Here is a 25,457-nt window from a genome sequence, read left to right as displayed (position 1 = left end):
TCCCGTCATGGATCTGTGGGATATTGGGATTGGGAGAGCATCTCCTGAGGTGTGGAGCATCCTCAGCTATGAAGGATCATTCACCGTCGTCATCGATAGGGTCTTCGCTGTGGCTCCTCACGTAGCTTCCATATATATGGAACAAACCAGGGTACGTACATTGAAAAAAATTCTTTAATTTTCCCATGACCGCAGTCTTCAAGTATTAAAAATATTTGTTATTAATGTGATTATTAGTTCAGAGTCAAATAAATACATTATGAATTGATAGTTATTAGGCATAGAATGTAAAGACGACTCTGGGGACGCCAGCATTTCAAATTGCCTCCTCGTTTGGCCCCTGGGACCTTGGCACCGGGGCAACGCCAGGGTGGGGCGAGGCAGGAAGGGAAGCCAGGGACTGCGAGTCTGCGTGTGGCAGGTGTGGAAACGGACTTTCCCGGAGTAAGCCACCACCTCGAGCCCCTGGAAGGCCTTCGTGTGGCCCCGTCCTGGAGACTGCTGGGCCAGCTGTGCTGCTAAAAGCCTTGGGCCCACCGCTCTGCATGCGACGGGGTCCACGCCTCACCCCTGCTTGGGTCGGACAAGGTGTGCCCTGAGTCTCTGGGAGGTCAGGACCGAGGGCAGGCGGGACTGAAACCTCTGCCCTACTTGGTAACAACCCCACACCCTTCCTCCTGGACCACTGCTCCCCGCCAACAACCCAGCGCGCCCTCGCTCAGGGTGTCCCTTCAGGCATTAACGTCCCCGGCAAGCACCTGGAGAGCAGCAGCAAAGACTTATCAGAAAAGAGGGTCTTTCCAAAAGTGCCCCCCCCCCCCCCCGCATGGGTCCGGGATTCCATATTTTTGGGGATGGAGCTTTTATCTATTGGGACAATTTCCCTAACAAATAGTGCCGTGCTCTGTGTTCAGCTGGCTTTCCTGTTTGGCTGACTCAGGAAACCACCCAGATCACATTCTTGTCCAGACCATGAAAGACTAGAAAAGATTCTCTTCTGACCTTGTGTTGACCCCAGTGTTATCCTGAGTTTTTAATTTGGGGGGGGTGGAGGGAACGGGGGCAGTGGTGACAGACGGGGCTGAGCCGAGAGCCTGCGGTCTGTCATCATCTTGGTACAGCTTCCTTCCTTCAGGGCCCCGACCTGCAGAGCACACTTGTGACCTTCTTCTGAACTGAACTGAGAATGACCCCGAGCATTACGGGAAGCAGGATTGAAACTTCAGGTGCTGCCCTTGGGCACAGGGGCGCCCCTGTTCTTCTCTGCTGGATCCGTGGGGCCAGACCAGAGTGGCCGCTCGGTGGCTTCCGGTGGAACTGACCTCCTCACCCATCCCAGTGTTCGATTTCCAAATGGCCAGCCTGTCCAGGTGCATAAACCTCTCCTGACTTTCTCTTTCATGTCTTTGCAGTGAAATGCAAAATGGAGGACGAGGAGGAGGCTGCAGCTAAGGCCCCACCTTAACTACTGTTGTATCCTTTCCTTTCTGAGCTCCAGTGACGCCGCGCGAGGAAAATGTCCCAAATACGCTTGCTCTACTGATTTCTCTCACGACTAGATTTGGTGCATGTGAATACAGAACCTGTCCCGCACAAGACGATTTGTGGCGAAGGTGCTTTAGTGCAAATAGTTTATCGTAAGAAAGTACTAGTCTTGACTTTCTGCATTAGCCCCCAACTTCATTCTTTCCTCCACATATTTCTTCAGTGCCTCGGGAGCGTTCTTAGACACCAGCCAGCGTTAAAATGTACACGAACTCCAGCGCCAAGAGAAGCTGAAACGCTCTCTGGCTACCGGTTTCCCTCTTTTGGTCACCTTTGCAAAGATCATATTTCAATCAAAGCCCCAAACCGCGGCAGTGGGTTTTAAGTTTATCTGGTGAACGCTCTTTTCATAAAAAAGACGTTATTGCCTGTGATCATTTCCAAAGGAGACTGGCCCTTAACTTTTATTGCAAACCCAACGAGACGAGACACATAAACACAGAGAACAAGAACAGACAAAGGATTTTTTGTTGTTCAGACCCCAAAGTTTTATAGAAAGTTCCTCATTTTACGAGTGAGCTGACTTATTACCCTCATTTGTTCTACGGTTTGCTGTTAATCAGGACTCTCCCGTCGAAATGCCACAGACTTAGCCTCTGGGCAGATCCGAAAGCCGAGTAACTGTACTGGGTTGTTTTGACGAGCTCCGACACCTCTTAAGTAAATAGTAAAGCCTTTATTTTTGTGTTAAGAACAGCATTTGGAAAATAAAACCTATCTGCCCATGCTTTACAACGTTTTAAGTTTGTAATATTTATTTACAGTCATTTATGGTACACACTGATTGTCTGGAAATTTCTTTAACGATTTTTTTTTATAAGTATGCAACAGTCAGCCAGGGGAGGATAAAGGTCCATTATAAAACGCACATTAATACATTTAATAAATATATATTATCTATCAAAAACGAGCCTTAGCTCTTTATCAATTAATAAAAAGCACCTGCTGAGAACTCCTGTAAGCTGGTATAATCATTGCTTCACTGGATTATAAAAGCCACAATGCGCCCTTTCAGTTTGGGGTTCAATTCAGCCTTGCCTACCCAAGACCACCCCAAGTTTCCGCCTGTCCAGGGGCCCCGAGGATCTGTGCTCAACGCACTGATCCCAGTCTCTAACCACCGAATCCAAAACCCTTGGGACACGTAGAACTTGCCAGTTTGTCAATTCTCCGAGCTGATTCCTTCGCTCCCCACCCTCCACCTCCGGTGAAGAAATCCAGGATAGAATGACCATTCTCTATTAAAAGGGGGGACAAGAGTGGCTGTTATAGTCCCAAGGTGATTTTAATAACCAGACACGGGAAGATTTGTGCTTACAATTATTTTGATCACAGATGCTCTTCCAGGTCATTTTCCCTCAACAAGTCTTGTTGACATAAACAGATCTTAAGCAGAGGTGCCATTTAATTTTGTATTTAAACTTGGCTCCGTGGGGGCAGCTGGCTGCCACAGTCTCTTGGCAAAGATGTGTCTCTGTACCCTTCAGGTGACATCATTAGAAAAATAATAGTTCTCTGCGCTCTCCCCTCATGCCCCACCTCCATCCCCATTAGGAGGGCGTTCAGCCCACTCCTGACCTTAAAGCCAAAATAAAACAAAACCCAGAAGCGTGATAATGTGTCAGAGATTTGAAAAGAAAAGCAGCAAGAAAGGTCGCGCTAAGTGAGGCCTCCCATGGCGCAGAGTGGGATCCATCTTTAGGGTGGTGAAACGTGACTTTCACTTGTAGCCAGTTACGCCGTGCTCACTGCTCACTTCACGGGCTTGGACCACCAAGAACTTAGAGAGAAACCGATCGTGCACATCGCTCCCTCCTGCAAAGGGGGGGGCTCCTGCAGCCCAAGTCACTGATGGATCAGAGAGCTCCAAAGGACTCCAGAGAGCGGGGGTGAGCAGCCATCTCCTGGCATGAGAACGTGTAATGCTGTCGTTTGTCACCGGACTGGACCAAGGCCTTGGGAGATTTCTGTATTTACAGAATTCTAGGTCTGCATGCAACCGCTCCACCCCCACCCCAGGTCCTAGCTGCACCCCACCCCCCACTCCAAGTTACCAGTCCACCCCATGACACTCCTCACAGAGGACTGGAATCTGACTCTAGAAGCAAGCACATGCTCTGGGCAGGGGCGGGGTGGCTTCCGGAAGGTCAGGGAGGGGCGGCATTCTCGGCCATGCTGTCTCTTCCCCATGCTGGTAACAAGGAAATGCGCGAGCCAGAAGGAAAACTCGAAGGAGGGCCACCCAGGGATGGCCAGATTGGCCTCGTTTACCCCAGTGCTCTGCAAGGAGGGGCCGGGAGCGGTGGCGGGGGTGAGGACGGGACGCAGCAGAGACTAGGGCCTTGAGAAAAATCAGAAGGTTTATTAAAACATACTCAGCTCACACATATTGGCTTATGAAGAGGTCAGTTTCCCCCCCAAACACTAACCTTTTTCATTTTCTTTAAAGGTTAAAGGCTTATGGGTTGTTTTATAGAAAGAAGCAATATAATGATTAGAATATATGCAGAAGGACCCACCCTCATTTATACATTCCATGCCGTCAGGTTAAAACTCTTTGCCTCGAATCATTGCTAGCGATTATCCTGGCCAAACAGTGCAGAGAACACGGGCTTTTCATGGCAGAGATGCTCGAAATGCCAAATAAGAAAGGAATGACTGGCTTAGGACAGATGGAAACCATGACAAAACGATGGGCTTTGAAGAGAACCATTTTCATGGAACTTGCGGAAAACCAAGACAAAAATGTGCCCCACACCCTCTAAAAGCAGCAAGAAACCCTGGCGGGTTCTTCCCCCACCCTGGAACTCTCACTACATCAATGTAAGAGACCCAAGAACCCACTGCATGCCAGGCATCAGTATCAGCTCTCCATGGAGGGGGCACCCCGGGGACGCCCTGCCACGTGACAGCATCGGGAAAAGTCTGCTGTGGCGCCTGCCTTCTGGCCCGCCATCCTGGGGGCTTTAAGCTGGTGGCCCCATTCGAGCTTCTGAAATGAACACGGGAATACAACTGGGAAAGGGCTGGAGGAGTGCCGGTCAGGGCAGGAGGGCCGGGTGAGGGAGGGAGGACCAGCGCTGTGGCTCGCCCAGGGAGGGAGGCAGGCTCCCTTCCTGCCGGAGCCGCCACAGCACTTTCCAGTGGGATGGTCACTTAACCCCCAGAGAGCCTTCTCTTCTTTGGCACATGCCAGGGGCCCTCGCCTCAGAATCACACCCACAACCTCCTGAACTGCTCCAGACCCCCCTGAAATGTGCGAACCAACAGGCAGGCCGGCTGAAGAGTCCCCATCAGTCCTCCTCAAAGACACGGTCATCTCCAAGAGGCCAGCCGGGGTCCAGCCCTTGCTGGGGGGGTGGTGGTGCGGGGACCTCCCCATCAACCAACACCTTGCCCACCAGCCGTGAATTTGGTTCTGTTCTACCCCCAGAGGATGAAACAGTCTTCCAGCCACATTTCCCAGTGAGCCTAATACTATTTGCAATTAGCTTTGCTTTAGTTTGCGGGGTTGAGGTTGGTTTGGCATTACGTGTGCACGTGTGTGTGTGTGTGTGGCGGGGGAGGGGAGGGCAGTCGGTGTTAGCCTTTCGGTTCAGCAGTGTTCACATTTACACGAAATCCCCTGGTCTAGGATTTCCAAGTCTCCTGGCTGTGAGGCGGCCTCGTGCGGCTGCGGTTACTGACTTCTCCCTCAAGACAGACCCAGCCAGGGAACACAATCTGGAAGAGAGAGTCGCACTCTCTGGAACTTAAAGTCTTTCACCAGAGGTGTCTTCCAGTGTAACTTGGCGGAGCCGTTGGGATCTGGAAAAAGGATAACACACTAAGAACTCGGCTTTGCAAAGTCAACGTCAGAAACCAACTCGTTAACAACGTGCCAAAGACCAGTCACCCTGCTTTGTCCTAAGGGGCCGAGTCATTCCCAGAAAAGCAGCAGCCACCGTGTGACGCTGCTCCGCTCTTGGAAAGGCTGTCTCCCCTTTCCTGTCATGGGGTTCCCCGAATGGATGTGTTTCCTTACGCAGAAACCCACTTCGCTTTCTGAGTCCAGAGTGTTTTTAAGCACACTGGCCTTAAAGGGACAAGGGGGACCTAAGAACGACCGAGGGGCCCGCTTTCTAACCACAGTTGTACGGTTATGCTGGCAGGGTGGCCTTTTCTGGGCGTCCCACAGTAAAACAGCCCAACGGATGGCAGGGGGTCCTCAGAAGGCAAATCTGTGAGTCTGTCTGTCTTTGAGCCTGTTCCAAACCAGTGCCCAGCACACCTGCGAAAGGCCGGGGAACCAAAACCCCTCCAGAGAGCAAGGACCATCCCTGACTTAGATTAAAAAAAAAAAACCAAAAACACTCAAGTTGAGTTATGGAATTGGCACATGATATAAAGAATGGAGATCCAATTTACACGTGTAAACTGGCCCGGGCGCTGTTTCTGAAAGAAGCATGTAGCTATGTCTGGAAATTAAATGTGGGGATGAGAGTGTGTCTCTGGATTGCTGGAGAAACAAAATGATGTCATTCCACGGAGGCAAAGCGTAAAGGATGACAGTTCTGCTGAAAGTCTGTTTGGCATCAGATAGTAAACCTGGTTTTGTGTTTCGTGGGAGAGAAATGACAATCACTGCGATTTCTTAAGACATCTCTGAAGGAGCGGGGGTGGGGGACGCGGTACCCAGCTGGGGCACAGAGAGAGGGGAACGGGGGCAAGAGGCTAAGCTAGGCGGGGTGTCAGCAAAATCTGCCAGGGCTTCATAATTGTGGGGGTTTCCTGAAAGTTCCCCCCAGGGAGAGGGAGGGGGCACCTTCTGTATAATGGAAGCCAGAGAATTCCTTAAGGACAAGAGCCCCAAGAAATAGGGACTGTTTGAAACGAATCTACAGATGGCTAAGTATAGGTGGATCTTCTGTGAGTGGAGAGGGGGCTAGAGAGGGAAAGAAGAAAAATGGAAGCAGTGCATGCATCCTAGCCGTAAGGGGGTCGACTTAGCCGCCGTCTTCGCAGGCCCCGTAAGCAGCCTCCACAGAGCACAGGTGTCCCCCGTGAAGCTGCCCCCCGACCCTCACGGCTGCGGGCATCCTGCCGAAACATCACCTCCTGATACTTACGGTCCCGCCGTTGAGCACAACGGCCATCTCGGTCGGCTGGTACACGTTGCTTCTAAAGGGCGCACTGGGTCTGCTTCCCAAGCTGCCATTGCGAAATCCTGCTGTGCGGAGAGCTGGGAGGGAGGGAGGGAGAGGCAGCGCGCCGCCAAAGAAAAACCACACAATTTTGTTTTCTTCCCCTGCATCAACGCCATGCTCCAGGCCCCCCCGCCCCCCAACTCCTCCCCTTTGTCACAAGCCCGATATTCCAAACAAAAGTCACAAAGGGGCTTTGTTCTCTGGGTCTCTTGGAGCCTGACCCATCTCAGTGGGGTTGGGGAGGCTGCAGAACCCAGGATGCAAGCTGCTCTGGAGGGCGGGGGGACCCAGAGTAGAGCCTCCACCCGCCCCCCAGCCCCTGCAGGCCCCGGGTGACGAGGAAACACCTCTCATCCTCCGAGGGTCCCCTCTGACACAGGCCTCCTCACTGGAGAAGGCCATTCACGTCAAGTTCACAGCACACTCGCGGCACTGTGTCTGGACACGCAGGGGTGGGCAGCCCTGGGAACCCGGACACCGAGCACACGACAGAAGTCGCCTCGGTGGGAAAGCGACAGGAAGAGAACAGAGGGACTCGCACCCCTGGGCAGGGTTCTTTCTAAACAGGAAAAAAAAGGGAGATCTGAAGCAAAGATGGCAAAACACATCAGGTGGGAAAACGGTGTTTCTTATTGCTGTGTACTTTTAGGGAACAAAATTGCCTTTTTTTTTGTGAAGAAAAAAACCAAATTACACAAAAAAGACATGGAGGGAACTTCAGCGCATTTATATGTATGCTAAAGTGAGAGAAGCCAGCCTGTAGGAGCTACAGGCTGTAGGAATCCAAATATAACCTTCTGGAAAAGGCAGAATGATGGGGACAGTAAAAAGAACAGTGGTGGCCCGGGGCCGGGCGGTGGTGGTGAATGAGTGGGGCTCTAGGGCAGTGAAACTATTCTGTGCGACACCACTGTGGTGGCTACATGACGTCATGCATTCGTCCAAACCCAGAGAACGTACACACACAGGGTCACCTCCAAAATGTCAACTGTGACTTTAGTTGGTGATCGTGTATGAGTGTTGATTCATCAGCTGTAAACAATGTAACTGCAGCAGGCTGTTAATAGTAGCAGAAGCCAGGGTAGGGGACATGCGGGAACTCCCTGTATCTCCTGCTCAATTTTTCTGTAAATCTGAAATTGCTCTAAAAAGCAGTCTTTTGGGGCCAGCCTGGTGGTGTAGTGGTTAAGTTCACACACTCCACTTCCATGGCCTGGGGTTCATGGATTTGGATCCTGGGTGCAGACCTACACACCGCTCGTCAAGCCACGCTGTGGCGGCATCCCATATACAAAATAGAGGAAGATGGGCACAGAAGTTAGGTCAGGGCCAATCTTCCTCGCCAAAAACCAAACCAAAACAAAACCAAAAAAACCCAGTCTATTAAAAAATAATATGGTAGAAGTCCTACAAAAAAACAAAAGTCCGCCTCAATTATGAGATGGCATCCTCATTATCTTCTTTCTCATTGAAGGCACGTATCTTGCTTTACTAAGAAAAGCCTAACTTAAGTCTTCCTCAAAGGAAGTCATTTTTCTGGCTAAAAAGTAACAAGAGAGGTTAGGATTTTTATAGATTACTTGGAGTAGGGACTAGAAATCACTTTAGTAATATGGTTAACCTCCAAAGAGTGCCAACCAGGAGCCAGGCACAGGGAAAAGTACTTGATATACATTAACTCATTTAATTTTCATAGCATAATAGGTACTTTTATTATTCCACTTTACATGGGGCACAGAGAGATTAATTGACTTGCCCAAGGTCACACAGCTGTAAGTGGCAGACCTAGCATTCGAACCCAGGCAGAGAATCGGTGTTCTTAACCATCACACTATACTGGCTCCAAATGCTGTGTCTTTAACCCTCACACTTAGTTATTGAGAAGCAATTTGAATTTAAGTGACATTAGGGGCAGCTCAGCCCAGACAGGACCAAAGAAACTGAGGCAGGGCAGGAAATGCGTGTTCCGAGATAGGCTTATGGAAAACCTCTTTTGCGTTAGCGTCTCCAGGCCCTCAGGCTGGGTGAGGAGCTGTCTCTCCAGGGACACAGAGAAGAGGGAGCTGGGCAGCAGCCCTGGGGACAGGGGAGACGGCCCGTGGAGGAATCGCGTCCCTTGCCCTAGCCCACATCTGCTTGAAGAGAGCGCAGCGCAGCTCTCCTAACAGCGCAGAGACCAGCCAGCTGTGGCAGGGGAATCCGGCTAAGAAACAAAGGCTCGGCTCCAAAGCCCATCTAGGGGTGTCTCGGCCCGAGTGCCCGTCTCCGTGGTGGTTATTTGTGGTCCTCGTCTGGTAAACATCCCTCCCACATTCTAGGCCCGAGTGTTGGCTACAGCTGCTGTCTCCCCTGGCCTCTAGGCAGGCATGTGATTTCAGCCTGGCCAGTCAGGGCGACCCATTTCTCCAGCCACACAGATTGGTTCAGGGACGGGCAATGAGGTCCAATCAGAGCTAACTCTGGGATTTTTGTTCTGGCATCCTGGGACATGTTCCTCGTTTCTACTGGGACTCTGTGTAAGCCTAGAGCTGTTGGCTACCATGATGCTAACAGAACCAAGAGATGGAGACAGACCAAATCTAGTCATCACTTGAGCTTCCTGGATCTAACTATTCCTGAAGCCTGATCCGCAGTACATTATTTTTGTTGTTGTTTGGGTTTTTTTTTCTTCTTTTTTTGCTTAAGCCAATTCAAATCAGATTTTTTTATTACTTGCAACTTTAGGAATCCCAACTAACACCCCACTCTGACCTGGGTCAGCTCTGACAGGCAAGCAGGGCTCACCTGTAAGGGGTCCCCACAGGAATCAAAGTTCATAGGTTGACTGCCAGCCTTCTCCCGTCTAGACTGCAAGTGAGGCGAGACTGGCCCTGCCCCCAAAGCTGACTCAGGGCCTTCCACTGGGAAGCTCAGGGTCAACACTGAAATAGCCCTTGGCCCTCATGAGATCAGAGAGCCCAAATCCCCAAAGAGAAGAAAGAACACTTTTCTTTATTGCTCCTTTGAAAGGTGAGCATTTAAAGTGCCCTGTTAACGCTTTCCAAGATGTGATCTGAGGCGCCACATCCTTCAGTGTATTTTCATCTTTGTCACATACCTCATGCCTTGTTGACACTGATTAACAGGCAGGAGGCTGAGCAAGCTGTATCTTTCTGGGGTCTCACTCAGGGGAAGGAAATACAGGAGCGGAGCTGCGGGGCTTGGCTGAGCCTCAGGCTGGCCCGGGGAATGCCCTGCGCATCCCCTGCAGACGGCAGGGACGGACTCTCAGGGGAAGAGAGCCTGAAGGGCTGGCGGGCTACAACGCAAGGGGACCATGGTCACCTGCAGCTCCCGGGCAAGGCCCCCACGGGCCCTGGCTCCCTAAGATCCAAGCTGGCTGAGGCCGGCACCAAACGTGACAACAGCTGTCCTCGTCGTGGCAAGGAGGTGTGCGCAGCGTTCCCCAGCCGACAAAGCAAAGGCTTCTAGAACCAAGGCGATCCCAGCCAGACTCCGGTTCAGCCTACGTGAGCTTCCTGTGGGAAGAGGCTCTGCCCAGGGCACCCCCTGCCCGGTCCCATGTGAATTCTGGTGATAAACATTTGGGATGCTGCCAAACAGGGCCATGAAAAAAAGGGTCTGGCAACATCCAAGGTTGGGGAAGAGGTGGGGAAACGGGGCTCTCATATGACTGTGAGACAAGTATAACGGGGGACAGTAAATTAGTCCACCTTGGGGAGGGGCATCTGGCAGAATATATCAAGATTTTTTTCAGTATATATGAAGATTTAAAGGCGCAGACGCTTTGATGCACGTCTGGGAGGTTTTTTTGCAAGGAGTTAACTGAGGAGGGGCACAAAGATGTGTGGGTAAGAATGTTCATTGCAGCGTTACTTATGTGGAAAGCCAGAAACAAGCAGAATGTCCACCAGCTGAAGATGGGAAAAGAAACCCAAGGAGCCTGATGGACAGCTGTGCATCACACACAGGATCCCACAGCTCTGCGGTCCCGACCTGGAGGGGCCCCGTCCGTGACATCATATGGATTGAAGCGAGCTTGCGGCAGGACCTCACTGCGGCCAGTGCTGTCCGCCTGGTCACATCTCAGAGTCACGTGGAGGGCTTAAACACCACCCAGCCCAAGAGCCTGAATCAGAACAAGGGGGCAGCACTCGTCACTTTTGTGAGCTGCCCAGTGATTCTAACGAGCGGCCAGGTTAAGAGGGGCTCTATGGTCCGGCCGCGTGCGCGCATGTGTGTGTGTGTGTGTGTGTGTGTGTGAGAGAGAGAGAGAGAGAGAGAGAGAGAGAGAGAGAGAGAGGGATGGAGGGAGACTGTGCTCATTGAGAGACGTCTGGCAAGATGGGAGCAGTGGGCAGCAGCTGCCTTTGGGCAGTGGGATTTGGAGCAGTTTTTATTATTTTTACTCGCTGAAACTTCTGCATGATTGTTGTTGATTCTTTACCATCAGAAAGGGATAATAAAGTTATTTTTGTTTTGGAAAAGAAACGGGGGGAGTGAAAGACATTTACTTGGCTTTGGACTGTGTCAGAGCATGAAGGAGATGGGGTGTGGGCAGCTCTGGGCACCCATGCCCCTGGGGCCAGCCCTGGTCTGGCCGGCGCCGCCCTGGGTCCCAGATCCCTGAGATCTCTGGGTCTTACATGGGTAGGCAGGGCTGGCTGCATTTTTGCAAGAAATGACGCATGTAATGGGATTCAGAAAAGCGACTTCCCCCAGTGCCCTGCTGTGCCCTTAGAGCGTGAGCCTGAACGAGCTGCCTGACACCGCTGGACCTGTTTCCTGCTCTGTGAAATGGGACGGATAAGCCCTGTCTTCTCAATGTGCACAGCTGTCCTGACACGTCGGTGCGACGAGGGACACAGAAGTGCTTTAAGAGGAGCAGAGTCATTCTGTGGCAGAGTGGTCCAGCCTGGGGGCCCAGGAGCCAGCCCGCCTGGGTTCCAACCCTGCCTCTGCCTTTTGGGCAAGTCACTTAGCCTCTCTGTGCCTCAGTTTCCTGTCTGCAAAGTGTACCTTGTTGGGATTGTAGGGATTAAATGAGATTAGCCATTAAAATGCTCAGAATGGTACCCGGTCCGTGGTAGGCACCCGTGTTAGCCGCCTTACTTCTGCAGACCCCAATACTCAGGTAGTGCAAGCATCCACTTCACTGCGAGGAACCTAGGCTATCAGGTTCAACAACACTGGTCCTTAACCTTCTGGGGTCACAGACGGCTCTGAATCTGACAAAGCAATAGACCGATTGCCCAATGAATGTACAAAAATTTGCATCATTTCAGCAGTTCTCGCTACCTTTGAGGTCCAGGGGAGTCCCTGGGTCTCAGATAGGGAGAACCTCTCCCGGAGGAGCCGGGGAAGAGCTGGCTCCACCAGGACCCCGGGAACTGGCCAGGCTCCCGGCCTCTGCTCACACATCCCCTGGAGGGCCCTCGGGGCTCCCAGGGACAGTCCCCCTCCGGACCCCCATCTTCTCCTGGCAAAGGGAGAGACAGCCCCACCCAAGCTGACGTCATCCCTGCCCATCCTCTCCACAAACAGGCACTTCCTGGCCTGGGGCTTTCCAGTAAGAAGGGACCAGCTCTGACCAAGGCCACGCTGGGACTTCCGATGACAGGCGGGGCCCCCGGCGTCCCCTCCTGCGGGTCTGGCCAGGAGTGGGGTGCGGAGGAAGCTGGGCTCATCAGGTGGGGAGAGGATGGTGGGCGGCTGTGAGGGTTCTGACGGCTGAGTGTGCGTCCCCGCCTGCAGGGGCCAGGGAGGCTGCGCCCTGGGCCTCGGCCCCCAACCCAGCAAGGCTGACTTTGGGGTATGACCAGCCAGTGAGCGCTGCCTGGGGGGCGTGTCACTGCAAAGGGGACCGTGACCGTGTGGAGTGGGCCACCTCCCAGCCGTGTGTCCTCTTAGAGGAATAATGAGGTTAAGGACTCAGAATAGCGCCCGGCACACAATTAGGGCTCAGTAAACAGTGACCATACGGGTAATAATTACTGCTGCTGCTGCCACTATTATCATTGTTGTTGTTATTATTCTCGAAGCCCCTGATAAGTCTTCAGGCACCTGAGAAAAGGCAATTTTATTTGCTCTCCAGTGCTGGGAACCCGGCTGACTCACTGCAAGGAATGATGCTAAGAGACACTTCTCGTGCATCTGCAGTAGACACTTCTCACGCATCTGCAGTAGGGGCTCCGGGGTCCATGCTGCCTCCTCCGGGTTCGCCTGTGGATCCCGCCACAGTGGTGGCACAGGCATGGGCACCCGCACAACCTCGACCTCAAGTGCCCACTGCATCTCTGCTTTTCTGCCTCGGAGCCAATGGCACACGGTCAGCCCGCTGACTGGAATCATGGGGGACGTTGGTGACAGGGAGGGACAGATGCCTCAGCCTCCCGTCCTTCGAGGATCAATTGTGGGGCTCATTCCGCACGGGCCCCTGGCCAGACTGAGCCCTAGCCGCCCCCGCGGTGACCGGCTCATCGATGCTCCTGTTTTGGCGTTTGTCGGCCTTCTGCCCTCAGTCTCCCTGCCCTCTCCCTTGGAGGGACCACCCTGCACCCAAGTGTCAGGCTCTGCTTTCAGGCAACCCAACCGAGACGCTCCCCAACATGCCGGGGCCCGTGGGGGCCTCGGGATGCGACTCCTCACAACAGCCCCATGCGCACGTTCTCTCATTATTTCTGTTTTACAGAGGAGAAGAACAGGCTCAGAGAGGTGAAGCGATTTGCTCAAAGCCACACATCTAGAAGTAGCAGAGGCAGGATCTGAACCCAGATGTCTGACTCCAGGGCCCAAATTCATATACTCCTGGTGACAGATGTAGGGAGGGGACCCAAGCATTGGCTCTCACCACCTACTGCGTCCATCTAGCACCTGGGATGCAAACTCAAACACTTCCAGGGAGCCAGGGAATTCATGTGAATATGTTACAGTGGCTGACTCAGGGTGCAATAGGGAGTGGTGGGGAGTGTGGTAAAGAGAAAGTGGATCCCCATCTAAAGGGGTAGCCATAACTCGGTGAGGGGTAACAGGCAGGGCTTTCCAGCCAGCTCTAGACTATTGCTGCCAGGTGGGAAGGGTAGCCCAGCATTGCCAGATTCGACTTTTCAGAAGAAGCCAGAAACGTGGATTTTTACATTAAAGTAGTTGGCAATTGATAGGAAAAAATGCTAAATCAAAATCCATCTCTGGGCCAGTTTCAGCACGGGGGGTCAACACAGATGGGCTCTGATCTGTCAGGACTGCCTCTGGGACCACCCATCCCACCCGAGAGAAGGAAGAGAGTCCTTTTTGGGACAAATGGCCCCAAAGCCTAGCCCAGCGGGCCGGCGACCACTTACCCGCGTTGTGTTCATCCATCGAGAAGGCCTTGTTCTCCATGTAGGTCCGCGGCAGCTGCACGTCCTCCTCGAAGGCGGTCTCCCGCATCCTCGGCTGCGACGTGTCAAAGTAGTTGGGCGTGTTCTCCTGCGGGGCCGGCAGGATGGCACAGTGGATCTCCGGGATGGCGTGGAAGATGACGAAGACCCAGCCGCTGGCCACCAGCGTGATGGCCAGGGTGGGGTCGCCCCAGGTGTCTGCCTGCCGCAGCTCGGCGTTGCCGAAGAGGTACATGGTCATCCAGGCCACCCAGATGAGCACAGAGAGGAAGGCCGTGACCAGGATGCACGCCCCATTCTGCTTCCACTTCTTGAACTTGCCGCACAGCGTGAAGAGGGCCAGTCCCAGGGTGGCCACCAGCAGTACCATGTCGTAGATGAGGGCCATCACGAAGTCCATGGGCTCGTAGGCGCAGGCCGGCTTCGCGTCACGCAGCACAGTCAGCACCAGCCACTCAATGGCGATGATGACCTGCACCAGCATCAGGCACAGCGCCACGCCCACCAGCTGCCAGCCCGATGGGCTCTTGCCGTGGCGCACCAGCCTCCGCACGCGCCACGCCTGGCTCAGCAGGCAGGAGAAGCAGAGTGCAAAGAGGACGCCCCAGAGGAACCGGCGCACCGAGCAGATAGTCTCATCCTCCCGGATGATGAAGGCAAATGTCAGCCCGAAGAGGCCCAGGGTCCCCAGGAGGAAGAGGAAGTGGAGGCCCACGGGATCCTTCTTCTCCTTGTCCTTGATGAAGGGCAGCCGCACCAGCAGGATGAGCATCAGGAGTAGCGTGATCAAGGCGCCGGCCCCAGCCACCGCCTCCACCACGATGCCCCAGATGGTGTCCAGGTCGCACAGGGACACGTACTGAGGGAGGAGGTCCAACCCGCAGCCTCGGGATGTGCTGGCGTTCTCAGAGGCCCCAGAGGCGATCACGAAGAGCAGGAGGAAAGTGAGCACCTGGTGGGCTCTCATCTTTCTCTCTGACACCATGAGAGTTCCAGAAAAGCAGGGGACAGGGGAGATGGGTGGGGGGAAAAAAGATCAATTCATTGTAAGACTCCCACTCTCCTGACTTCTTTAAGACCCACCTCATTTCGAACCTGCTGGCCCGTATGGCATCTGGGGACACGTCAGGAAGAGGCGCCCCTTTCTCCAGGCAGCACAGCCCCTCACTGGGGGTATTCTGGCTCCCACCTGCGCCCTTGGCCGGGCCCAGCGAACAGCCATGAATCATCATCACTAGCGGCTGGAGGACAGGGTGGGAGGGAGACACGCTCTCTCTGTGTACACTCCTTTGTACTCTTTGAAATTTTACATTCTGTGCCATGTCTGACCTCTCCAAAATTAAGAGAATGAAGTGAAACTTTCAAGAGACAGCCATGGCCAAGCCCTGAGCCGAGAGAATGGCACGCATTACTCCTGTTGGTCTCGCACTGGTAACAGCGAAGAGTCACCGATCGCCCACTCCAGGCCATGCCCTCACGACGTCCAGGCCTCACACTGGTGACAAAACAGGGTCTCGAGGAGCTTAGGACACTGGCCCAAGGTCGCACCTCCCAGCTCCGAGAAGCACCCCCGCATCTCAAACGTGGTAAATCCAAAATGAACGGTCTCCCGGTCCTGCCCTTTCTCCCTCCCGTCACGCATCCCACCTCCTATTCCACAGGTCTCGCAAGAATCCATCCTCTTCCCTGCCAGTCCCCCTCTCCCGGGGACGCCGCAGGATTCTCTCAGCACACTGGCCCCCACGCACGCCGGACCCTGTGCAGCAGCCACGGGGATGGGCTGACCCGGATCTCCTCTTGTCCCTCCGGCTCCCTCTGTGGACACACGCCCCCAGCCCCTTGCATGGAAAACCGCTCCTCCCCCGCTGGTCTCAGCTCCAGTGTCATCGACTCAGACCTTGGCCAAGGTCACACCCCATTTCCTCTCCACCAGAGCCTCCTGTCTCTTTCTTTCTTAGTTCTCATCGCATCTGTCGTTTTTTCTGCCCGTTGACTGTTTCTCCCGTCCCTTCCGCCTCTCTTCCCTTCCCGTCTTTCTCCAGCAGCTGCAGGAGAATAGGGACACTGTCTGTCTTGTTCATCAGTGTAGACCAGGGTTCCTCAACCTCGGAATTACTGACACTGGGGGCCTGGCCATTCTGTGTGGTGGGGCCGTCCTGTGCATTGTAGGATGTTTAGCGGCATCCCCGGCCTCGACCCACTGGATGCCGGAAGCACACCCCCTCCCCCAACTGTGACAACCCAAAAGATCTTTACACACTGACAGATGTCCTCTGGGTGGCAACATCATCACGATGAGCACCACTGGTGCACACTCCAGCACTGGCACACGGCGCTGGCACAAAGTAGATGCTTAGTAAGTACCGAACGAATGAGACTCTCATTTGCCAGGACCCTTTCCTCGACCCCAGTGCCATCAGCTCCTTGCTCTTGAAGCGGGCCCAGCCTTCAGAAAGCCCCGGGCTGCACGGCTTTGCTCTCATGCCCCTTGCCAGGCATCTCAAGCCAGACTCGCGGCCTTAGCTCCACCCTCACGTGGGGCTGTAAATAGCCACCTCCAGGCAGCTCTGTCCGTCCCTGGGGCTTCTGTAAGTAAATGCGGTATCGACTGCCTCTCTCTCTGCTCCTTTCTGCATCCCGGGTTCAGCTCCGATCCTGCCTTGGCCGTGAGGCCATCGACTGGGATAAATTATTGATGCTGCTGAACGAGAAGGAGCCTGGTGCGCTAAGGATCGTCTCCTTTGCCTATAGATGAGAGAAGGCAGGCATGGACCGGAAGGCCTTCTGGCGAGAGATGCTTCTTAAACAAGCATGCCAGCATCCCACTGAGGCGAATTAAGGCAATGGGGCCCGAGGTCCAGCCAGTATCTGTGGCCCTGCTACGCCAGGCACTGGAGCGCCACCTCAGCTATTTGTGCCTTGTCTGCACGCCCCCCAGGCAGTTATTTACATAACTGACTCACCCAGCCCTTGAAATCAACTTGAGTTTAAAAGAAAATGTGACACATTGAAATACTTATGTCCTGAAATTTTAACATGCTTGTTGACATAACTTGTGCTGTATACCCACTGGCATATCCCTCTGTCCCACCCTCTGGAAAAAATACTGTCCTCACCCGGGCTGCTTCTCACAAGGTCCCGTAAGCACACTGGGAAGGAAAATTTAAGAACCAGATGTGTCGGGATAAAATGCCATCAGCCCCTCCACACGGTGGAGGGGCCTGTGTTGGGTTTCCCTCAGATTTCTCATCAATGGCGAAGGGGATTAAGAGATTTCTCAGCAAGGAACCACAGGACACACCCCACGCAGCCTCTCTAGGTCACACAGCGGCCCAGCTCAGCCCCCGGGAGGCTGGGAGGATGACGGGTAGGAATGTGCTTCTGGAGTCTTGACCACCAACCCTCTCGCCAGCTCACCCCTAGACCCCCCAGGCCAGTGGTTCTCAACCAGGGGTGACTTTGACCCCAGGGGACATCTGGCCATGTCTAGGGACATTTTTGGTTGTCACAACTGGTATCTAGTGGGGACAGGCCAGGGATGCTGCTAAACATCCTACAGTGCACAGGACAGCCCCACAAAAGAGAATCACCCCACCCCAACATCAATGGCGCTGAGGGTGAGAGAGCCTGCTTTATGCACGTGGGGACAGGGCTCCTGGAGAAGAGGCCAGGACACCAGCCAGGCCTGCCAGCCTCAGGCCTGCGCCCTACGTCCCTTCCTTCAAGAACATGCCCTTCTTCAGCCGCCTCCACTCTCTCTCTTGGGGGGATCTCCTCTCTTCAGGCCTGGCTACCAATTGGGACTCGGTTTCCCAGCTCCTCCTCCTTCCTGACTGGCCTTCGAACCATAACAGGAAACCAACGGGGATGATGAAAACATCAAGATGGCGACCAAGCTTCTGGCCGCGGTCCAGATCGCGGGCTCCCACTCCTTTCTGACACGGGAGGTGGATACACTCTTGCTTTCTGCCTTCATTCCTGAGGGTGCCACCCTCTTCTCGGGACAGCTGTTGTTTTGGTTGCCCAGCCCGTATCTCCCATTTCTGACAAGGGTTCCTGGTTTCCCTTTGGAGAGCCATCTCTGCCCTAGCTCCCGACCCAGGCCTGGCCAGTCAGAGCATTTATCCCACCCTTTGGCCACACCAATTGGTTCCTGGACAGGCACATGGCCCTGACCAGACCCATGAGAATCAGCCTGAGGATATTTGCTAGAATTAACTGGAAAGAGATCTTCTCTCTTGATTGGGGTTAATGAGCTAAACGGATATAGGTCTGGAGCTGGAGAGGACATATTTACATCACAGGGACAGAACCTGTTTGAGTAAAGCTGACCCAGAGACCAGGGTCCTAATACACTGAACGGCTGGATCCAGCTATGCCTGAAGCTGGATACCCTAGTCTCTGCAGTTCCAGCAGCCAGGTAACTTCCCAGTCTTGGATTAAGCCAGTTTGAACTGGGTTTTTGTTACTTGACAACAAAGAAGTTCTGTTATTCCTCCCACATCAGGTGGCCCCCTTCTTCCAGGAAGTCCTCCCTACCTACCATCTAGGCAGCCAGGGACTTTAGTAGTGTCCAGTTGCCTCCAGTGGGTCATTATCATTGCTAAGGATGCCCATGAGGTGACAGCTGCTATTCTACAGAACAAAGTCCACGGCCACCGGGAGGAGGGCTGCTCATGGCCTCACAGAATGAAGCTGAGCCCAGCGCATCTAGGATTTCTGGGGGATTCAAAATTGCCCCGCAGCTTTCCACCACTGCCACAGTGACGACGACAGTAACTGTTAACTCTTAAGCGCGTTCTGTGCGCCAGGCCCTCGTCCGTGCACGCCACGTCTAGTAACGCCTTACAATCTGCACGCCAACACTATGAGGCAGGCACAAGTACTATCTCCATTTTACAGGAAATGAAACAGGGAGGTCGGCCGGCTTGTCCAAGGTCACCCAGTGAGAAGCGGTGGAGCCAGGAAGCAAACAATTGTACCATTGTTACTGGGCTCTTACTCCAGGCAGGGCTCTAGAAATGTCACCTGGTGAGCCTGGCTGGGCCAGGCTCTCTACAGTAGGCTCTCTCTGCCCCGTTATGCTCTCTGCCAGCACTTTTGATCTTTGCGGCATGTGCCACAGTTTTCAAAGATTTTATTATTCTTTTAGTCTGTTCGCCCCACACCACCACGCCCAGGCCCTGTCTGTCTTGTTCTGTACCCATTCCCCAGTGCCAGGCACGTGGGCAGAGCCCAAGACCCAGCTGCTGAATGAATGAATTGATAAATGGGGTCTCCTCTCCCACCGTCACGTCACCTCGGCAGGGCAGATGTTCTCACTGCCTCTTACAGAGGAAGGAACTGAGGGCCTGAGAGGTTCAAGTCAAATTTGATCCTCGGACCGGCAATAGCAGCACCATCGCTGGGGAGCCTGTTAGAAATGCAGAGACTCAGGGGGTGGGGCCAGCCCCGTGTTTCAACAGGCCCCACCACAAGCCCCAGGCGTGCTCAGATGCTTGGGCCCACCAAGGTTTGAGAAGTGCGCACACATGCAGCAGGGCAGCCAGGACCCGGGGCCCCCGCACCTTCCGCCTCCAGCCCCTGCCCAAGAACAAGCAGGTGGCACTCATGTCAGGTAAACCCCATCCTGCTGCCATCAGCCACGGGGCCCCCACTCCCGATAGCCGAGCAGCTCTCCAGGAACCCCAGGGGAACAGCACCAGGTGAGAGGTTTCAGTCAGCCTCCAGGCAAGGCTGATATGCACGGGCTGAATATACGGCAACAAATCCGTGGGCTGGGGCGCACAGCTCCTCAGAAGGAGGAACGAATAAACGGGAACGAATGTGCAAGACTCGGCTCACATACTAATTACCTTTGCTGCCAGCCAGGCTCGCAGAAATGTGACTCATTCAGAGGTTTTTAACTACACTGCATCACACACACACACACACACACACACACACACAGAGGAGCACACACAAACCCTCTTTCCCCCCACAGAGGGGCCTGAAGCCGCCAGCAGCGGGGGAGCAGCCCCTCCACGGCGAGCTGGGGCCTGCAGAGGCTGGCAAGAATGCAGGCAGGATTCCTCACGTGAGGAGGACAGCCGCCTGCCCGGAGGCCACACGACGTGTTTCTCAGAGTGAGACCTTCCAGCTTCAGGTCCTGCCCGGCCACTTGCTTGCCCCCTGGGACCCTGAGCAGCTGACTTAACCCTTCTGCCCTCAGTTTCCGCCTCTGCAAAATGGGGGTGATAATAGTACCCATCGTGTGGCATTGTTGTGCGGACTTAAATAACTAATAACTAGGTTTTAGGACAGTAGTTAACATGGGTAAGCACTTATATGAAGTGTCTGTTAAATAAATAAAAAGATTGGCAAATGCTCCCTCCTCTGAGGTTATGAACCTTTCTGACTCTGCTTTTCCACGAGGGGCAGTTGCCACGGGGATGGATGGGGCTGGAAGGGGGGGGGCTCACCCAGGGGTTTGTCCACCACTGGTTTCCTGTCTCCCCCAACACAGCAAGCAAAGAGGTCCCCGAGGGGCTGGAAGGGGAGATGCCTTTGGGGGTGGTCTGCCCTGGGACCCCTCAAACTCTCCTGATCCCCACGGCAGGAGCTCTAAGTGGGACCTGGCGGGAAGGTGGTGTTCCAGGGGGGGACTGGGGCTCTGGCCCCATGAAAGCAATGTCTCTGTTGAGAAGTCAGAGCCAGGACACCCAGAAACCAGACACCAGCCATTCTCCTGAGAATCAGCACCCCCTCCATCCCACTCGCCCATAGAAAGGAGCCACAAGACATACCAGCCTGCTCTGGAGCACACCGTTCTGACCTGCCTTGCCCTGGCTGCTGCCGGCAGGGCTCCAAGGAGGCCACTCAGCCCCCTCCCAGGGCCCAGCAGATTGCCGGCATCTTGAACCACCTTCTCTCAAGAAGGGGGAGCGCTGGAGCATGGAAGGGAAAGAAGACATGAGCAGGTGGGGAGGGGGCTTTATGAGTCCCAGGCACATTTAATATTTCAGTACTTGATGAACGCCTGGCACCGAACTTACTCTGCCATCAGTCTCCTGGAGAGGGGAAGACCTCAGCGGGAGGGAAGCCAGACATCACTCCGTGATAGTGAGCATTACTTAACCTCTCTGACCCTCAGTTTGTCGACTGTAAAACGAAGATAATGAATGACAGTGCGGCCTTCACGAGGCTGGGGTGAGAAGTACTCAGCATGGGGCCTGGCACACGGGGAACACGGGGTCCCTGCTTATTAAAAAGACAATCCTGATTCCCACTGTCCTTTCGGGAAAACGAAGGTAGAGACGAGACGCAAGCTGGCCAGAGGCTCACTGGAATTTACAGGCCCAGCTGGGACTAGAACTCATTTCACCCAACTCTTGACCCCCAGGCCTTTCCACAGCATCCAAGTTTGACCCCCCCTTATCTGGCATAGGGCCAGGATGAGGCCAGTCGTCTCCCCGCGCGCCCAGCGTTACACTGTGTCCAGGCCCACTCCCCGTTACAGCCGCCGGTGCATTTCCTGCTCCAGTTGGGTGAAACTGTTACAAGGTTTCCTGACGTTAAACTCTTTCCCAGACCCACAACCTCACCCTCTGGTCTCTTTTCTAAGTTACACCATCTCATAATCTTCATTTCCCAAGGCTGCCCGGACCACCAGCCTACGTGGAGGCCCTCGAATTAATACCCCTCCTAGGTTAGTAAACAGGGTTGCCAGAACACAGGCTCCAGGAGCCATGAATATGCAAAGCAGCTCCAATCCTGTAAATAAAAGCAATCATTTAAATGCAAATTGCATCCCTGGCTGCCCGTTCCGGGGTGGATGGTGCCTCTCGGGCTGTAATTCCGAGAAGAAAATGTGACTAACTGAGAACCCCTTAGGAAGCCCTGCGTGGAAGTGCTTAGTGAGCTCTGGTGGGGGCTGCTTGTGGTGGACAAGAACTGCCGAAAGGTGGGGAGTGGTTTTTAAAACCAGAGTCACCCCTCAAGTGGGCTCACCAGGCTGGCCAGGCTCAAAGCAGTCCTCACAGCAGGACTGAGCCCCTCAGAGGCTCCCGCGCTGCGCCATCCCCAGGGGCAGAAGGAAAGGGGAGCTGCTCGCGTCTCCTTGCGGAGGTCAGAGGAGCTTTTAAAAATCAGCTTCGGTGGCTTCCCGCTCAAAACCCTGCAAGGGTTCACTAGCCCAAGGAGAATAAAACCTAAACTCCTTTCTGTGGCCCCAAAGATCATGATCTGGCTGGTCCCTGCCATCCCCGCCCCCCGCCCCCCACATCTGCCTACAGCTCCAGCCACAATGGCCTTTGTTCAGTCCCTCTGGCTCATTCCCACTTCTGAGCCTCTGCACTCGCAGGGCCCTCAGCCTGGCTCAGTATCCCCCAAGATCTACCCAGGCGGCCCCCCCACCTTGCAGGGCTCCCACTCCAGCGTCACACCCAGAGCAGTCTTCCCTCTGGACGCACCACTGTCACTCTCTTTACAACGCCCTGTTTTATTTTCCCAGCTGCCCTTACTGCGATCTGAAGTTCTGTCTGCTTCCTATTTATTTCCTTACTTAGTGTCTGTTCACCCACCGTCCCAACGCCCTGAGAGCAGGGGCTTGTGCAGTTTACACACTATGGCGCCCCAGACCCAGTTCTGCAGCTGGCACACTTACTGCAATCACCAATTAATCAATAAAGATTTTGAGCTTCTTTTTCTAACCAGACCGCTTGTCTTGCCGCCTGTGTCCCGAATGGCGACTCCTTCCCCCTTCCACCCCTTCCCCTCCCCACTCAGCTGACCCCTTTTCAGACGCAGCGCGCAGGGAACAGAGAGCAAAGCGTTCACTCCACAGGCTGGATGCAAAACCGGCCTGGGGCAGGGCTCCCAACCAACAGATGCCCATTTGCATTCTATTTACATACCATTTGCATGCAGTTTAACTCCGAGTCTGAACCCTCCGACAGCCCCCACCCCACCCGGGAAACTTCGGAATCAAGGATCCTTGGCCGAAGTTCCAAGGCTTTTGTGCCAAGTCCCTCCCCCACTTCTCTTGTCTTTGCGAGGACCCCCCGCTCCTCCTGGGCTCTGCTCAGGTGCCCCCCGTCTTGGCGCAGTGGGGCAGCCAAGGTGGCGCGTGGGCCGGGGCCCCAGACGGGGACGCCGCTGCCCGCCACACTCCAGGGGCCTTTGTCCGCGCTCCAAGGAGCCGCCCCCTTACCGAACGGGGGACAAGTTGGGGGGGGGGGCGGGTTGGCTAAGCAGGGGTGTGACAGAGCAAGGGCCGGGGAACGGACCTGCGAACTGCGCTGGGGCCGTCCTCTTGGCAAGGTCGGTGCCTCCTCCCCGGCTGGTTAACCGGCTCCCCGGGGGCCACGGCGGCTGCGGGGGTAGGGATCCCGGGATGTGTGGGGCTGGGAGCCACTGTTCCCCAAGGACAGGGGACGCGCCACAGGGCTAGTCCTCACCCCGAGCCTGGTCGGAGCAGAAACGCCAAGCCCCCCGCCATTGTATGCAGCCGCCCCTCGTTTGTCGCCTCGCCCCAGGACTCAGCTCTGCCTCCTTTCGCCCGCAGTGTCCCCCCCGTCCCGTAGTGCGCAGCCACGACTGGCTGCGAGCTTGGCCCCCGGCCTCTGCGGCAGGTGCGACAGCTCACCCCCAAAGCCCGGGCCTTGTGCCCCCGGCTCCCTCGGCCCCCATGGGCTTGCCACGCGGCCCCAGGTCTGCCCGCGGCTCCCCTCGCACGACGAGTCCCCCGGGCACGGCTGGACTCCCGTGCACTCCTCCTAGCTGTCCTGTACCTGTGGTCGCCCCCAGACCCTCGTCAGACACTTGGATCTCCACTTGGGCAGGGTACCCCCGCCCCCAAAGGTCCCCAGCGATTCCCTGTCACCGCCCCGCCCTCCATGGCTCCCCTCCCGCCGTACTGTGGTTTCCCCACCCGGATCCCCCATCTCCCCCAGCAGACTAACCCCTTGGGGGGCTTAGAAAAGCCCAAGAAGCAGACCACCCTCCCCCCCCAGTCCTCCCAAGTCTACGGCGGGAAAACTTTCTGGGGTCCCCACAGCGCCCTCCGCCCCATCCGCGCGGCCCGCACTCACCGACCCCCGCGGCCCCGCAGCGCCGACGCTCCCGCTGGCCGGCGGCCCGAGTCACATCTCTGCAGCGCGGCCGCGGCCCCCGCCCCGCGCGCGCGCCCGCCCGCCGTCCGGCCTCACTGCATAGCCCTCGCGAGCTGCTGCCGCGCGAGGCGCCCCCTGGCCGGGTCCGCGCCGCTGCAGCCGCCTGACCCCGCCCCCGGCCCCGCCCCCGGCCCCGCCCCCAGAGCCACGGCCCGGGTCTGCTGCACGCCCAACCAGGCGCCAACAGCGCGCACCGACTCGCTCTAACTCCTTGCTTACAGGGCTGAGACGACCCCTCTCCAGCGTCCCAAATTCGGGGACACTCCCCTCACATCCACAGTGCGACCGTGAGCAGTCCAGACTCGCCGGCCACATCCCCAGGTTGATCCATTTGCAGGAACACACACGCACAGAGGGATCCTCCTACGAGTGTCCTAGCGCAGGGGTTTCCCCAGCCCAGGACACTCTCCAACGTGGCTTCATAAACAGGAACTTTTCCCAAGACACCGGCACGGGGTCCTGGACGCAGAGAGGATCCCGCCGTGCGCGCGTCCCAAAGTCACCAACGCCCCCATATACAGCCAGGCACACACGCGCGGCTTGGCCTCCGCTAAGCAGGGCAGAACGCAGTCCTTTCTCGCCTGGGCACACTCCCCCCAGCCCCTCGTGTCCTTGTCTCTTTGCACACTGAGCCCAACACCCGCGTCCTTGGCCACCGTAAACACACACATTCACACGGTGACCCCCTCACATGAGTCCACGCACAGGATCCCCACCACCAATGCCGCACACATCACCCACGTACGCACACGTCCACCACTCTCCCGGGCGCACACACTCGCGGCCCGGGGCCACTGGCCTCGCGCTCCGCTGATGCCCACGGCACAGCCGGGACGCGCGCCCATCGGGCGGCCGCAGGACCAGCTTGACGGAAGGAAGGGTCCCGGGCAGCATCCCACCCCGGCACGGAGTCCAGCTCCTAGTCCACCCCGCGGTCCGGGGTTGGCTTGGCCCCCACCGGGCCTGGGGGCTGCGCTCCAGCACTCCCACGGGGCTGGTTCCCTGAGTGACCTTCAGACCAGCGTCCTCAGGTCGCCTTCCTCCAAAACAGAACTTTGAGGACCCCTCACTCTGGTTTCTCAGGGTGCGACCCCCTCCCTCGCCCCATCCCGGCTTTGCAAGACACGACGGGGAGATGACCCTGTTCACCACCCCGCTGCAGGGGTGGGGGTGGGTGGGTGAGGGGAGGCATGAAG

The 25,457-nt window shown here is 55.5% G+C and overlaps 2 protein-coding genes across 23 annotated transcripts in view; one reads left to right on the top strand and one right to left on the bottom strand.

Annotated features, from left to right (window-relative positions):
* Positions 1-2,497, top strand: part of IQCK (IQ motif containing K) — a 118,173-nt gene extending 115,676 nt beyond the window's left edge. For 8 of the 19 annotated variants that reach the window (XR_011524448.1, XR_011524446.1, XR_011524449.1 and 5 more), the window contains 2 exons: positions 1,413-1,473; positions 2,367-2,497. Coding sequence is in view for 14 of the 19 variants with exons in the window: in XM_070566606.1 (XP_070422707.1) it covers positions 1,413-1,465 (53 nt within the window). In the remaining 5 variants the exon portion in view is untranslated. Of the gene's footprint in view, positions 1-1,412; positions 1,474-1,968 lie in introns of those variants that run through there. The other 11 variants (XR_011524447.1, XR_011524445.1, XM_070566605.1 and 8 more) reach the window with 3 other exon arrangements.
* On the bottom strand, positions 2,202-24,357 carry GPRC5B (G protein-coupled receptor class C group 5 member B). 4 transcript variants are annotated; one of them, XM_070566586.1, is made up of 4 exons: positions 24,181-24,357; positions 14,072-15,085; positions 6,654-6,766; positions 2,202-5,352 (listed from the first exon to the last, which is right to left on the bottom strand). In XM_070566586.1, exons 2-4 carry the CDS (start codon positions 15,075-15,077, stop codon positions 5,308-5,310), a joined length of 1,164 nt encoding a protein of 387 aa, XP_070422687.1. In that variant the 5' UTR covers positions 15,078-15,085; positions 24,181-24,357; the 3' UTR covers positions 2,202-5,307. The 4 variants fall into 4 exon arrangements, with proteins under 4 accessions (XP_070422687.1, XP_070422685.1, XP_070422686.1 ...); XM_070566584.1 differs by lacking the exon at positions 24,181-24,357 and adding an exon at positions 23,377-23,955; XM_070566585.1 differs by lacking the exon at positions 24,181-24,357 and adding an exon at positions 23,005-23,277.
* Between the last annotated feature and the right edge of the window lie 1,100 nt (positions 24,358-25,457).

Source organism: Equus przewalskii, chromosome 12 (genome assembly GCF_037783145.1).
Source record: "Equus przewalskii isolate Varuska chromosome 12, EquPr2, whole genome shotgun sequence".
Taxonomy (NCBI): domain Eukaryota; kingdom Metazoa; phylum Chordata; class Mammalia; order Perissodactyla; family Equidae; genus Equus; species Equus przewalskii.
This window is presented reverse-complemented; position numbering and strand designations above follow the sequence as displayed.

What these genes read in the sequence shown, in the direction of transcription:
- GPRC5B (XM_070566586.1), bottom strand. Translation starts at nt 15,077, where the DNA reads ATGAGAGCCCACCAGGTGCTCACTTTCCTCCTGCTCTTCGTGATCGCC. An exon ending in GATGGATGAACACAACGCGG is followed by an intron (nt 6,767 to 14,071) that starts GTAAGTGGTCGC and finishes CCTCCCTCCCAG; the next exon opens with CTCTCCGCACAGCAGGATTT. An exon ending in TTGTGCTCAACGGCGGGACC is followed by an intron (nt 5,353 to 6,653) that starts GTAAGTATCAGG and finishes TCCTTTTTCCAG; the next exon opens with ATCCCAACGGCTCCGCCAAG.